This window comes from Tyto alba, unplaced genomic scaffold (assembly GCF_018691265.1).
Source record: "Tyto alba isolate M040663 unplaced genomic scaffold, T.alba_DEE_v4.0 Super-Scaffold_45, whole genome shotgun sequence".
Taxonomy (NCBI): domain Eukaryota; kingdom Metazoa; phylum Chordata; class Aves; order Strigiformes; family Tytonidae; genus Tyto; species Tyto alba.
The window spans coordinates 29,637,751-29,652,745 of record NW_024881321.1 but is presented as its reverse complement, the minus strand read 5'-3'; the positions used below and the strand labels follow the sequence as shown (position 1 = coordinate 29,652,745).

The 14,995-nt window shown below is 37.7% G+C and overlaps 1 protein-coding gene across 4 annotated transcripts in view; it reads right to left on the bottom strand.

The window, feature by feature from the left end:
* UBAC2 (UBA domain containing 2) overlaps positions 1 to 14,995 on the bottom strand; it is a 101,644-nt gene that overhangs the window by 30,740 nt on the left and 55,909 nt on the right. For all 4 annotated transcript variants that reach the window (XM_042805855.1, XM_042805856.1, XM_042805857.1 and 1 more), the window contains 2 exons: positions 8,075 to 8,198; positions 6,133 to 6,180 (listed from right to left, as the gene is read on the bottom strand). In XM_042805855.1, coding sequence (XP_042661789.1) covers positions 6,133 to 6,180; positions 8,075 to 8,198 — 172 coding nt within the window. The remainder of the gene's footprint in view (positions 1 to 6,132; positions 6,181 to 8,074; positions 8,199 to 14,995) is intronic.

Here is a 14,995-nt window from a genome sequence, read left to right as displayed (position 1 = left end):
GAGCACCACTCACTGGCTCATACATTCGACTTTAGCCTAACAGCCAATGGCAGCTCCAACTCCAACCAGGCACATGGATTTCAAACACAAAGGCTCAAATACCAGTTGCAATTAAAGACAAGACACCAGGAGGAAACCTTTAAATAATCGATGTTCTCAGATTTATTTCATTTTTCTTAGTTATTTCTTCAAAAAATTATGTTTCTTGCTACTGAAAATGATAAAAATATGTTCCCCTGTGATCATCCAATACTTCCACAAAACGGAAGATTTTAAAAAAAAAAAAAATGAGAAAGCCTCAACATACTTACAAAACTATTTAAAGTTCAAAAGATACTGTTAGGGATACCCCCCTTTTTGTGTTAATTTTTCAAGTCAGAAATGCCCTGTGTAGTAGTCTGTTATCTGGCGTTTGGGTAAAAACAAGCTCAAAATGAAAAAACAGCAATGAGTTATTTCAAGTGCTATTAATGGTTCTTGTGAGTGTGCACTAGATTTTACTTTACACAGTAACAATATTCAAAACAGTAACAAATTATTTATTTCATTACATTGTTTTATTTAAATTTCATACTTCTAATATGTTTTGCCTTCACTACAGCTTTTTATAATTTGATTGACAAGAATAAAGTAAAAATGCGATTTTAGCTATTGAAAATAATTAAGTTTTATCTACCCCGAACTCCAGTTCAAATATTGCTTGGCTGTAAATCAACAGCATAAAAACCCAAATAATGCATAACTTCCAGATTTTTTAAAAATTATCCAAACTCAGTCATATTAGACTGACTCTCTCCTTTGTCAACGAAGCACTACCACAAGACTTTTACGTAGATGTAAGTAGATTTAGCTAAATCATTTATAATTAGACAACTACAAAGAATTCAAGGAATATCATACTTTGACATTGACTAAAGATCTACATAAGACTAAACATGGGTGACTGAAGGATGTCCAGAATAACTGGAGTATCAAAAAGGACACAGGACAGAACATGAATGTGAAGGCAACTGCATACTACATTAGCAGGCTCTGATCAAAGATTCTCTTCAAGAAAGTCAGCACATATTTAATACTAATTTTAAGTACATAGAAAGGATGATATTTTAAGTATAAATACTGCACTGTGGGGTAGTACAAATGCTCCTGCATTCCCTTCAAAACTTTTTCTAAAACAACAAAAGAATTCAGTGAGGATTGTTCAAAATCACTTAAGGATGTGGAAGCGGAAGAACAACAACAAGAAAATCAATGACTCTTAGGTCTGATCAGATATTAACTACATAATGCTATTTTTAAGACAAGAACTAAAAAAATGAAAGTCTGGTTTAATATTTTGCTCCCCAGCCCAATCACATCTTATCCTATAAATATTGATCCTAAAGGACAGGAATTCACTATAGAAAAACACCTTAGCTGAATGAACAACAAACGGAAAGGATGAATAAAATTAAAGAACAGAACTCAAAGCAATCCAAAGTATGCTCAGGAGCATTTAACAACAGGTATCTGTAGCCTATGTAAAATCAAGTTATCAACTTCAAAGTTATTCATAAGAAGTAAAGCACTCAAAAATCAGAACTGAAATTAAAACCATGCACAAACACTGTCTGAACTTTCTGTCTTAACCTTAAGCCTTTAAAGCACATGCTCTAAATCACAGATCCTCTACAGTCTCCTAATATCCAAAGTATAAAAAGCGCAACTTTTCATACAACCTGAAAAAAATAAATCAGTGTAGCATGGAAACAATGCAGAAGGTTGTTGCATTTGGCTTAGTGAAATCTGCAAAGTAAACAGGGATTTAGAAACCAGCATTTGTACGGTTAAGAGAATTTTAATTTCCTAAGGCTTGAACTGAACTCCACACAAATTCAAGGCAGCTCACAGAAGACTTGGGGTATTTGAAATTCTGAACTTTAGGCAATGTAGGTCACCTTGCAAACAAGTAAATAAATGACACTAGATAAGAAGAAAGAGGCTACAACTCTAAAATCATAAAGGACCTGAAAGATACCTTTCCCCTATGAAATACAGCTGTAGCTACACGGTTAGCAGAAAACCTGGCATGGGATCTGTATGATGACAATGCTGCACTAATGCGTGGAGGGAACTGCATGTCTCAGCGGGCGTATCTCATTTGCTGGTACCAACCTGAGCTTCTTGAAGCAGGTATGCTGTCACTATAATTGAGCGAGCCTTGACATGCCCCTCAAATTTAAATCCTGCAAGAGTATAGCAATGAGAAATGTAAGCTGAGAACCCAAGAGATTTTAAAAGGGGTGTTGTGGTTTAACCCCAGGTGGTAACGAAGCACCACACAGCTGCTCACTCACTCCTCCCAACAGCAGGACAGAGGAGAGAACTGGGGAGGAAAAAAAAAAAGGAAAAAAAAAATGTAAAACTCATGAGTTGAGATAAAGAAAACTTAATAGAACAGAAAATTAAGAAAATAATAACAACAACAGTAACAATAATATTATGCAAAGCAAGTGATGCACAATGCAATTACTCACCACGCACCAACCGATGCCCAGCCAGTTCCCAAGCAGCAGCCCCCAGCCAGTTTTCCCCCTATTTTATATGCTGAGCATGATGTCATATGGTATGGAATATCCTTCTTTGGGCAGGTTGGATCAGCTGTCCTGGCTGTCCCCTCCCAACTTCTTGTGTCCCTCCAGCCTTACCGCTGGCAGGGCATGAGAAGCTGAAAAGTCCTTGACTTAATATAAACATTACTTAGCACCGACTAAAATCATCCGTGTGGTATCAACATTACTCTCATACTCAATCCAACACACACCACCATATCAGCTAGTAGAAAGAAAACTAACTCTATTCCAGCTGAAACCAGGACAGGGAGGAAAAAAAGGGAGAGCATATGGGTTGATATGTATGTATCCAATGAAATACTCAAATGGATACCATTTTCTAAGGTGTTTGGACTGTTTCAAAGAAAAAGATAGTAGGGAAACTGTTCCTGGCGTTCACTTAACTGAGTGACATGCATTGTATGGAAGCACTTTTGTAAACAGCTATTGAAAGAATTTCTGGCTTAAAGTCAAATGGAAATAGGCTCTATGACTTTCATGACACATCTGCACCTCTAATATGAAGTTTCCTAATTTTATGACATAAAAAAAACCCCTATAATAGGAAACAAATCTGGACTGTATGTACCAAGTATGATATATTCCTGGCAAAACAAATCAAAGGAAACTAAATTAGTTTCATAAATTATAACAGCACTATAGTTTACCAATTAAATCATATTTGTGAATTTGTTCAGAGTCTACTTCTTAAATTCTCCCTTTTTTGTAAGTAAGCATCATATATTTTAACAGCATGTTTCACACAACACATCAGCAACTGAAATTACCAGGCCCATACTGACATACCAAAAGAATGATAGTTAAGAGGTACTCTAAGTTTCACCTGGAGAGTAAAGAAGCTGCCTTTTAGAGTGTATTCCTATGTTGATTCAAAATTAGAGATCTAGGAAGATATAGTTTACAGCAAAGACAGACACAGCAGACCTTTTGTATTCCAATAACAAAACATGTGCTGCAAGCTCTGTAACTGAGAACAATCCAGCATCAAACTACAAATTGTCTAAAATTCCCTACCACCAGGCATATTACACCAATGCCTACCTGCATACATAGACTCATACACACATGCAAACACAATTCTGTAATGATGGCACTGCTCAAACCACTGAAAACAAGAACTCAAGGTGGTTCAATTCCCAGTTGCTCTACACCCTGCCTGGAATTCACAGGGAAGCATTAGCAAGGATGAACACAGAAATTGATCTCCAGTGCCACATCTTGTACCTGGAAAGTCACATCCTGTTTAGTCTAAGAATGCTCAGTACATGTTAAAATATAAATTGTGAGAATTTAAATAACTCTCACATGGTGAAGAGAAAGCGGAAACTGACAACAGTTCAGAAATCGTGCTGGCACCATCCATTTTAATACTCCACATAAGCAGAAGTGCAACAAAAGCTAAATTGCAGAACAGCATCATATACAGTCATGTGAGTGCCTAAATGATCTTTGATGCTAAAAATACAGACAGTGAGGTGTCTGACCGGCAACGAAGAAGTGACTAAATATCACACCTAGCTGACTTGGTGTTCATGCATTTACTTGGCCCTCTTGTACAAATACATAAAAATTTCATTCAACAAAGATATAGTATATTAGAAAATGTGAAGAGAAGTAAGAATTACAAAAACACATAGGTTGCTGGAATGACTCAACATTGATTTGACAACCTACGTGTTTCTGTAATTGTACATATACATACATTAGGCAGTAGCTACACTTGTCGTGCTGAAAGGTGCCTTTACAGTGTTTCATATCCCTCTTCAGATTCCTTAATATACTGTGAAACTTTACTCCTTTATCAAGTTTTCTCAAAAGATGCTGAATTATCATTTCTAATGGAGGAGGAAAAAAGACTTCTTATTCACAGATGTGTGACAGATATGCTGTGCAAAAAATGGCAGAAATTTGTAACATGAACTTCTTTCCAAATTGTAGCGCTTATTACAAAATGGTAGAATGCAGCTCTCTGCTTGCTGCAGAAAAAATTGAGACTGAAAACACGTCATCATTGATGATGACTTAATTCATGCTGACTGAAGCAATATGAAAACTTCACATCAATTTTTTTAAGCCTCCCTGTGACACAGAGAAAGCTCAGTTTATTCCTATGGACTTATACCTATGTAAAACATACTGTCAACCTGAAATTAAAAAAAAGGTCGTTTATGAAAAAGAATCCTAGGAAAGTTGCATTGTACAGCTGAATAAAACGGTACATTAAAAGGGGATTAAAAGAAGAACCCCATAATATATTATGAAAAAAAAAAAAAATTTGAGCTGTTCTTTATAAGTTTGTATAACCAAGTACAGATACAGTTCCTGCCACCAGGAAAGAGGGAGTTTAAATGGCTTTCCTTTTCTTTCCTTCCCCCTCTAATGAACACCTGTTCAAAAGGAAGGGCTATTAAAAGAGCCAGAAGAGCAACAGGAAGGGTAATGCGTTTGGAGGAAGTCACAGATCCTTAGGTGGGCACAGAGGCTTGGGTGGATCTCCAGGAGAGAGAAATTCTGGTTTGTTAGTTGCACTGTTTTCATTGATGCTTATGGTCAGACCAAACTGCTGAGCAGACTTCACTATTTACTGCTCTGTCATCCCTGTTAGTTATTCTGTGAGCTCACAGAGAATTTTAGAACAGTCAGTGCAAATGGTAAGAGACGAAACTACTGAGTTATAGCAGCAATATGTGAAGTGTCCACAGGCATTTCACTCTGAGCTCACCACAAATTTGAATTAGTAAGTTCTAAACAGCAAGGGCTCAGTATAAGTTCTTCTTAAGATTGCGTCAACTTAATAATGAGCTGTTTTGGAAGAGGTGGACCTTTCACTGTTTGAAAAGCAAACAGTATTTTGGACCAAGAACTCAGAGTCTGAGCTCCTAATTTTTAAGTCTGTAAAATTTTAAAAGAAGCTTAGCAATATCTAACAGTCTCGAAGATTTAGTAGAATCTGTTTTAGCACTAAGTGCCTTAGTACTAAGAACAGAGCCGGAAAGGAAAAAGACAGACCACATAGACTTTATCTGACTGGTGTGAAGAAAGTGATTTTGCATCCTTACTGCCATTATCATAGTGAGACACAGCCATACGACAGATGTCCTAGAACAGTAAAACATGAAAAATTCTCACAGCAAAGTTGTTAAAAGCTGATTTTTGGAATCAAAGCTTGAGGCTTGCTGAAAACTGAAAAAAAAAACCACCCAACAATAAGGTAAACATTTCTACCATTTCCTCTATAGTCTTATTTATAGTTGTGGGTCTAAGTCTATATCTATGTCAGTAAAATTAATTTTAGGGGGTCAGAAAGCAGTGTCACCCTGCAAATATTAACTAGCTCGTTTGTGGTCTGTCAGCCAGCCAGCGCCACCTTTGTAAGCTGAAGATGAAAACTTTCTACTTACTGTCACAAATAGAAACACTACTTAGTAATTTCTGTTCTTTTAAGTCCAAATATTCTGCACTGATTGTATACATAACAGTGTTTTAAACAACACATGATTTTTAAAACAGTAAGACTTACCAATCCACTTAAGGCTAAAATCCAGATGTAGGAACCAGAGGTTAAGAGCTAGAAGACAAGAGCAGTGATTTCAAATTCTAATTTCACAAAGCTGTTGTCTGAACTACTATGTTGCAATATTATGTAGGCTATATACTTATAATGAAAACACAAGTCATACATTTATCTCTGTGAAAATTCAGTTTAACATTAAAAAAAGATGTATTCCAGAAGTAGAAGAAGTGGAAAAAACACAGGGATCCAACAATTGCTGTCCTTCTACAGAACAATACATTTTATTTTCATATAGCACACTAAGTATAACAGGATGTCAGTTGTAGGCTGCATAGAAAAACAAGTCTGAAAGATAGACTGAAGCAAAGGAAATGACTCAGCAGCAACAGGAGAAGAGTTCCAAGCAGGGCAGGCAGTGTAAGTGAAGCTCTCAAACATGCAGTCACAGAAAGCCTAAGTATGAGCATCAAAATTAAAGAAATGAAGTTCTCACCCAGTGGTATATTTGTCGACATGAAATCACAGATATAGGTCAGAGTGAAAAAAAAAAATCCTGATAAGCCAACAAGGCAGCCCATCATTTCTAGTGAAGTGTGTGATTAATCACCTGGAGAAGGTTATTACCAGCTAGAAAAATGGGCTGAAAATTAGACTGGTACTGATTACTGAAATAGTTCTGCACGATGCTGACTGAATCATGTGAAGACCTTCCCTCTGACTACAGCAAGAGTAACTTGAAATAAGGGCAGAGTTTACAAATGAGGAAAACGCAAATGATTTTTCCCTCAGCCTCTGTGTGATGGCAGCAACCATTCTGTACACAGCAGGGAAAGATCCAGCGAAGACACAGTGATTAGTAACAGCAGTGATCTGTATCGGAGGTGGTGTGTGTGCTAAAGCAAAAGGCAAAGGACATGATGGAAAAGAGCTCAGACAATATCACGGCTTTCCCAAAGACCGAAATAATAGTGCTATTGATAGGGTCAGAAAAGAAGAAACAAGATTTCTGAAAGATAAAATAAGGTGCTGGAGCAGAAGCTGAAGGAATCCAAAGGCTGAACAAGAAAAGGGATAAGTGAAATGTTCATGTGGAGCACGAGTCAATATTCTGAAACTGACCATTCATTCTACAATACTCCCTACCACACTTCACATGAGTATGGTGCTTTCCACTGCTAGTGCTAGAGCTGGTTGAGTCGCTGGAATATATAAAAATGAGTATAATTTCTCATAAGTTTGCACTTCTGCTGCTTCATAATTCAGGTTGTGACATGAGCATCCATTCATTTCTAGGCTGCTAGGGGTTTTTTGTTGTTGTGGTTTTTTTTTTAACAACTACTGCTTTTCTGTACAAAGTATCTATATTTTTCCACTTATATTTAACATAATACTACATGATATTACTGTGCTCTATGTTACACTACTTTAAATTACCTGTCTCATGGCAATGCTGGGTATACAAATAATGTTAATTTATATAAAAGTGGAATTCAGCCAAAGTCTTGATTATTTACCAACAGTCTTATCATAGAAAAATACTGTATTCTATGGCTTTGTTTGAGCTCTAACGGATAGGGGGGAAAATAAACAAAATCAAGAATATAAGCAAATTAGAAAGATGAAAGATATATATGCCTTAGCATCAGGATCTGTTTTCATCTGTTTTCATCTAGTTCATTTTGTTGGCAAAAAACATGTAATTGTAGAATTGTCTCTTATATCTTCCTGTGCAAGACAATGAAGAACAGATCACTTGCCCACCACTTCAGCATGCAGAAATGCACACTAGCAACACATGTTTTTCAATATTTTAATTGATTGGACAGTCACTAGCTAAGTATATGTGGAATCATATATGTGGAAGCATCAAAATTCATACAATACACAAAAATACTAACTACTACATCAGTAATTCATTAAAAGATGAACAAGCAAGTACATACCATACCTGTAAACCCAGTATGTAGACCAGTGTCTTGTTTGTGATAGAAAAGTGGCCTAATACTTGTGCCACCTGCACTCTTGGAATGGAGGAATAAAATGGTACAAACAGTGCAAACACAGGACCCAAGCTGCAAAAAGAAAGATACAGACGGTTAATAAGAACGATGCTAGCAACAGTAGTATAAAACAATAAAAAGTAATTAATCCTAAGTACATAACAAAATGTAATACCACCTTGCAAACAAAGGTCTTCCTTGTGAACCAACAGTTAGGTAACTTGTGGCATTCAGGATAATAGATTCCTTAGCAAATGAGAAAAACACATGGCAAAAAGTATCTTATTTGCAAATATTTAGGACTGGAGACAGCAGAGAAGGCAACATATTTAGTCTAATAGCAGACCGTTCCTATAATATACGGCACACAAAAAGAACAGTAGTAGTTTCCTGCATCAGAACAAAACCTTTGATTCAAAGAGACAAATGGTAAGGATGATACCTTTCCCACAAGGTTATGGAAACCACTTCACTCATTAAGTTAAACTCCTATTGTTTACCCAGGCTTAAGGTGTTACAGGACTGCCAATAGCCTGCAGTATCTAAGATGGGAATATTGACAGTTTGATTTAACTTCCTTTTGCCAATGACTTCCATGGCCCTACAAATAACTAACTTTAGGGTCCTTACCTTAATCACAGCACAAGATGTTTATTAAGTTTCTAACCTGGAAGCAGTTTTGGAGAATTTAAAGACTCAAGCACCTTTTTACAATGACCAGCTATCTAGATTGAACTCGTGAATATGAACTTGTGAATATAAACAAGTGCATTTCATCCATATACCCAGACATAAAGCCTGTGTTCCTCATGATAAAACACCCAGAAAACTAAACCCTATATTAAAGACAACAGGAGAGGCCACAGCAGAACCAATGCCAAAGGCATGGATATGGGAGATTCTAGAAGAAAAAGACTTCATAGGATGGAGAGAAGTAAAAAAGTCACTTCAGGTGGACACAAGCTGCTCGGCTGGTGGAGCTGTGGTGGCAGTGACCTCCGGGCAGCGAGCTGCAGGCGGGGGGAGGCTATCAGCAAAGCGCACGTCTCTCCCAGCTCAATCCTCGCCCGTGGCTCTGTGTTGTCTTGTGTCCGACAGGTGTGGGATGCTGCACGGGGTAATTTTTCACTGCTCATCAGCTTATCAAAACTATCAAGAGTTGCAGTTTCCACAGGGAAAGTTTTACATTTAAGGGATCTTATTATATTCAGCAGGAATTCTGCAAACAGCACAAACCAGGACAGAAATAACTTGAAGTGTTCACTCAAAAATACATTTCCCTTCCAGAGGAACTACTGATAGGAGTAATACTAGTGTAAAATGATGGTCTGAATATTAAAGCTCACATTTCCTGAATAACTGTCAAATGCAACACCCACAGTTATGAAAAAAAAAAAAAAAAAACCCAAACCTTCAAATATTATTTTTACTCATTTAATGGTCTGTGGCTTAAGAGCATTTTGTTATCATTTTGTTTGTTATATTTGAAGTTCAACTTGCTGAAAAGCTTCCTCTCTGAGAACTTAAATACTGTTTAATTATAGAAACATTTTTAGTACCATCCCCTAAGCACAGTCAGACGCACTTGAATATGTAGAGAATGCTAACTCGGGAATTACTGAAAAATGTTCACTTTTGCATACAATCCTTCTTACATAAACAAAACCCACCTGTATAAACACAGAAAACACATTCTTAAAATAAATTCAAATTATTTAATTTGTAGGAGGTGATAGGCACAGCTATAAAGGTGACACATACAAAAATAATTCTTCATCAGAAGTGCTTCCGTTGTAGATTTACTGAAGTAGATCAGGTTTATAAGAGAAGAAAAACAAAGAAAAAAGATCTTTTCCCTTCTTAGAAAAGTACTTTTAAATTATTTCTTTCTACTCTTAGCAAATGACCTGAGGCAGTACCAAAATTGTGTCACGCTTTTCAGGTTTTATTCCTCCTGTCATAAATAGTGACTCAGGCACAGAGATTTCACACGCAAGAGTGCACTCAATCATAAGATGGGAAAGTACATAAAGGAATTTCCCATTACCGCAAGTGCATTTTAAAAAGAGATTAGAGAATGTTGAAAGGTTCTTTACATGTTAATATTCACCATTAATGTCAGAGACCACAGAAAAGCACCACCCCAGTCCAAGGTAATTTAAAGTCCAGTGTCTGGCACTGCTCAGTACCTGACAATCCAGAGGAGCTAGAGGAAACCTAGTGGTGGACCTTTTTTCCTAAAACAGTAAGTTCATAGGCACCACTGATGTATGCCCCCATCAATTAAAACATCAATTTTTGGTTTTTAGACAGAGTTCACACCTAGCATAAATAAGTACTACACAAATATCCATTCAGGTATCTTTTTTAAAAACTTCAAAACTAGTGCCATTCAAAATAATTTGTGAAACTCATTTGTACAGGTGACTTCACTGCGAAAATTTATTCAGATTAATTTTAAACTTTTGCCCTCAACTTTCATTATATAATGCTATACTTCTACTTTGAAAATTTCAATTAAACTTTTCTGTTGCCTTCAGAATTTTGTATACGTTACTCATGCCTTGTTTTAGAATATCTACATGGAGATGCTGCTTACCTACAGCGGGTCTGTCAGAGAAGTTATCTATGTAACAATACTAGATTATCACTTAGTAAGGGACAACAAAAGGATGGCTAAAGAAAACGTGGACCCACTGCCTGGTGGAAAAAGGGACCTAGTGACAAAGGACATGAAAAAAGCCAAGATACTCAATGCCTTTTTTGCCTCAGTTTTCACTGGTCAGTTTTGCCCCTGGGCCTCCCAGGACCCTGAGCCTCCTGCAGAACTGGAGCAACACCTATTGTAAAGGAAGACAGTAGGGAAGCTCTTGGGCCCACCTGGCCATACAGGAGTCAACAGGACCAGATGGGGCGTACCTCAGGGTGCTGAGGGAGATGGCTGATGTTACGATCACTGAAACATCATGGTGATCAGGGCAGGTTCCTCATGACTGGAAAAATGCAAATGTCAGATTCATCTTCAAGGAGAACAAGAGGAAGATTCAAGTAGCTATAAGCCTCACCTCTGTCCCTGGGAAAGTTATAGAGCAAATCTAGAAGCCACTGCCAGCCACATGACGGACAAGTGATTGCTAATATCCTATATGGATTTACCAAGGGTGATTGGCGCTGTGGACAAGGACGGGGAAGTCATCAAGTGTTGTACACTCTGACTTTAGGATGGCTTTTGACTCGGTCTCCTCTTGGGTCTTTGAAGAAAAACTGGTGAGATACGGACTGCATAAGAAGATCTGAGGGAAACTGGCTGCACTGCCAGACTTGCAGGGTTCTGACCAGCAGTACAAAGTCTAAGCAGCAGGCAGTTATTAGCAGCTTCCCTCAGGGATCCACACTGGGACCAACATTATTTATGGTCTTTATTAATGACCTAGATGATGAGACAGAGCGCACTGTCAGCAAGTTGCTGAATGACATCAAATTGGAGGGAGCAGTCAACATCTTAGAGAGCAGGGCCACAGTCAGATACTTCTTGGTGAGCTGGAGAAATGGGCTGACAGGAACATGTCAGAGTTCAACAAAAGCAACTGTGGAATCTTCCTCCTGGGTTGGAATAACCCCGTGCAGTGGTATAGACTGGCTAGAAAACAGATTTGCAGACATGGAGCTGAAGAATCCTTTGAACATTAACCAGCAGTTCACCCCTGTAGTAAAGGTCACTCATATACAGGGCTGCATTATCAAGCATGCAGTCACCAGGCCAAAAGAAGTGATTGCTCAGCACTTCTGAGCCTGAGTCTGAATCATTATGTCCACTTCTGGGCTCCTCACTTCAAGGAAGGGATTGTTATCTACTGGAGCAAGTCTAGCTGGGGGGTAATGATAGCCCAGTACCATACCAGGTTGCCCAGGGTTAGAATCTCCACCCTCAGGGATACAGCCGGGACACACAGCCCTAAGTAACCTGGTCTTGTTGGGCATGCTTTGAACCCAGGGTTGAACTACATGACTGTCAGAGGTCCAGTCAAACCTAAGCTACCTTATTCTGTGAATAATCAAAGCCTTGTTCCTGAAGCTTGTAATCACTGGAGGGATTTCTGTTCCTGTATTTCACTAGGCAGGTACAAACATCAATCCATGTACTGTAAATAAAAGGACTGGTTCTTAAATCTTTTAACTATGTTAATTAATTGCTTGGTAGCATACAGTGAGATTCAACATCTACAGGCTGAAAATATACTCTTATTGAGGGACTACTTCAATTCTCTCTCTTCCCTCATTTCCCTCTTCTGACTTTTGCTTTCCCCCTCATCCCTTTTAATCTCATTTCCTCTACTTTCTCTCCTTTTCCAGGGACTTTTGTCCCAGCCCTTTATTCACTATACTATGAGAATATCCAGAAAATCCTTTCAAGGGCCATGATTAACTTCTACTAGAGACTCGAGATGTCTGTGTGCAAAGGGCTGTAGACACAAATACATGCTGATGCTCAAGTGAGTTTATGCCCGCTTCATGTTTAGGAAGTTAATTTCAGTCATGTGGGCGAGAAAATAAAATTTTGAAACAGAACTGAAAATTCTAGATAAAATTCTAGAGTTTGAACACTGTATGGACACCATGCCCATCCCAAAGGCATATTGTAATAGCAGGCTCTACAACAATTATATCCTCATTTTGAAGAGCATGTTCAATTTCAACATTTGCAGTGAAAAAGAAACACAGCAGACCAGATGGGAACATCCTACAGCCTACAAAGTGATGAGATTGGTTTTACACAGAGGAAAAAAAAAAAAAACAAAACAAACAACTAAAAGAAACGATAACTTTGAAAAAACTAAGTCAGAGATGTAGAAGCTACTGGCAGAGAAGAAAGAATCAAGGGCACGTACTTCTCTTAAGAGAAACATGCTACTTAAAGTTTAAAAGGGTGAATATTAAATGCAGATTAAAATCAAACATTTTAAAACTAGTAAATAGATGCACAAAATACAGAAAAAAAAAGGTTCTAAAATGTATGAACAAACGGGTAGAAAAAGAAATGTTAGTTCTGCAAAAATATTTGCTGTTGTCAATGGAAGTTTTGTGGGATTAAACTTGCAGAAATAACCTGTTAATTTTATCGAGAATGACTCACTACACTTACTAACTGTGGCACTGTATTTTTCTTCATTTAAGTTCTTCATAAAAACATTAACCTGACATTCACAACCATGGTTGGGTTTTTTTTTGAAACTAAAATTATCAGTTACAAAAGCAGCTGCAGATAAAACAGAACATGTAAACAGTGTGTTTGTAATTCAAGTTAGTAAGTTACTTCAGTGCTCTGTGTTCTGACAGGCTGTCTAGACACTGCCATATCACACTTAAGGTGCCAGCATTTATTCTGAAAATGTTAAATATTCTCAATAACATTCCTTAAAATTAGGTAACTCCCTGGAATATGGCACCCTAGATAGTTGGGATCTTCTGCCTAATGGAGCCCAGGACTCAAAGGAACCATCTACTGCACCTTTCGCTACATGTGAACAGGACACCCCAGTGCCTGAGGTCTCTCAATACCACCAAAAGCATTAGGCTACGTTACCCAATAACCATGTATCTAACTGCCAGTATTTCACAGGCATGCAGGATGAAAGTGGGGGAAAAAAAAAAGCCAAGACAAAACTTCAAGTTGTGTATCTTGAGGGTAAAAGAAAGGTTTCTCCTGTACATGGATATCTCATCAGAATCACTGCAATTCTGAGTCCATTAAAATATGAGACAGATCAACCAACCACTTTACAATCCCCTCACAAAGACAGAAGTCAGACACCTACCTCTCCTAAAAAATGCTTTAGTTTCTAGTGCCAAGACTATCCAATAATTTATTTTGTAAACATCTCAGGTCCATTGTAAACCAGTTTAAAGTTCCTTTCTCTTCCCATTGGTGAGCTAATCTAGACCTTTCCTCTTCTGCTGGATAGAATATTTCATCCAAATTCAGTTTTAATTTATTTATCATTAATAAGATGCTAACATATGTAGTCATTATCCTTTAGCTTGTTCTAAAAAGATCAGTTAATCCTATCTCCCCTCGGCCTTTGTTGTGCAAAGCTGATTTATGGTACCTGACCATTTCTAGTCTACCAGCCTGCTGCAGTATACAATACGGAATTTATTATGTTAGGCATTCACAATATACTGCTCTCAAGCAAGCAGTTACCATAGACCATCAAAGAATTATTCAGCTTGTAGCACTATGAAGCTAATTTTTTTTTTTTTTAAATCAAGGCCCCTGTCCTGTATTTAATATATGAGTAGCATGCTGCCATTCATGTGAAGGCCAAAGTATCATGATATAGATGAAACCAATGGAACGGTACAGGAATGGCTGGCCAAATCCTATGCTAGAAATGAGTACAGTATCACAGGGACAACTATTTATCCTTAACTGATAAGCTGTTAATATCAACTACATGTTACAGAGTTAGTTACCCATGCTTACCCACTGACAGCTGCTGCTCTGCATCAGATGTCTGCAGCAAGCAATTGATGGTAACAGCTTACCAGCCAGCTTTGCTTTCATGACTGATCATGTTAACCAAACCAGAGTTTGAGATCAGCAAGAGAGAGGAGCTTGCACCTTTCTAAAAGGAGGGGGCTCCCAGTGAATCCTATACTCAGCTAAGCAGGCAGAAGTCATATGAAGGCACAAGGAAATGTTGAAGGGATTTAGATGGTGGAGTATTCTGTTGAGGAGGTACAGTTCAACAGCTGTATTGAAATTTTTGGTGTCACAAATTAATCTAAAATTGGGTTCTTAATTTCTTCTTCTTCATCTGGATTAACCTAACACAATTTATTTTGCTTCTGCAGAGTTACTGCAACTC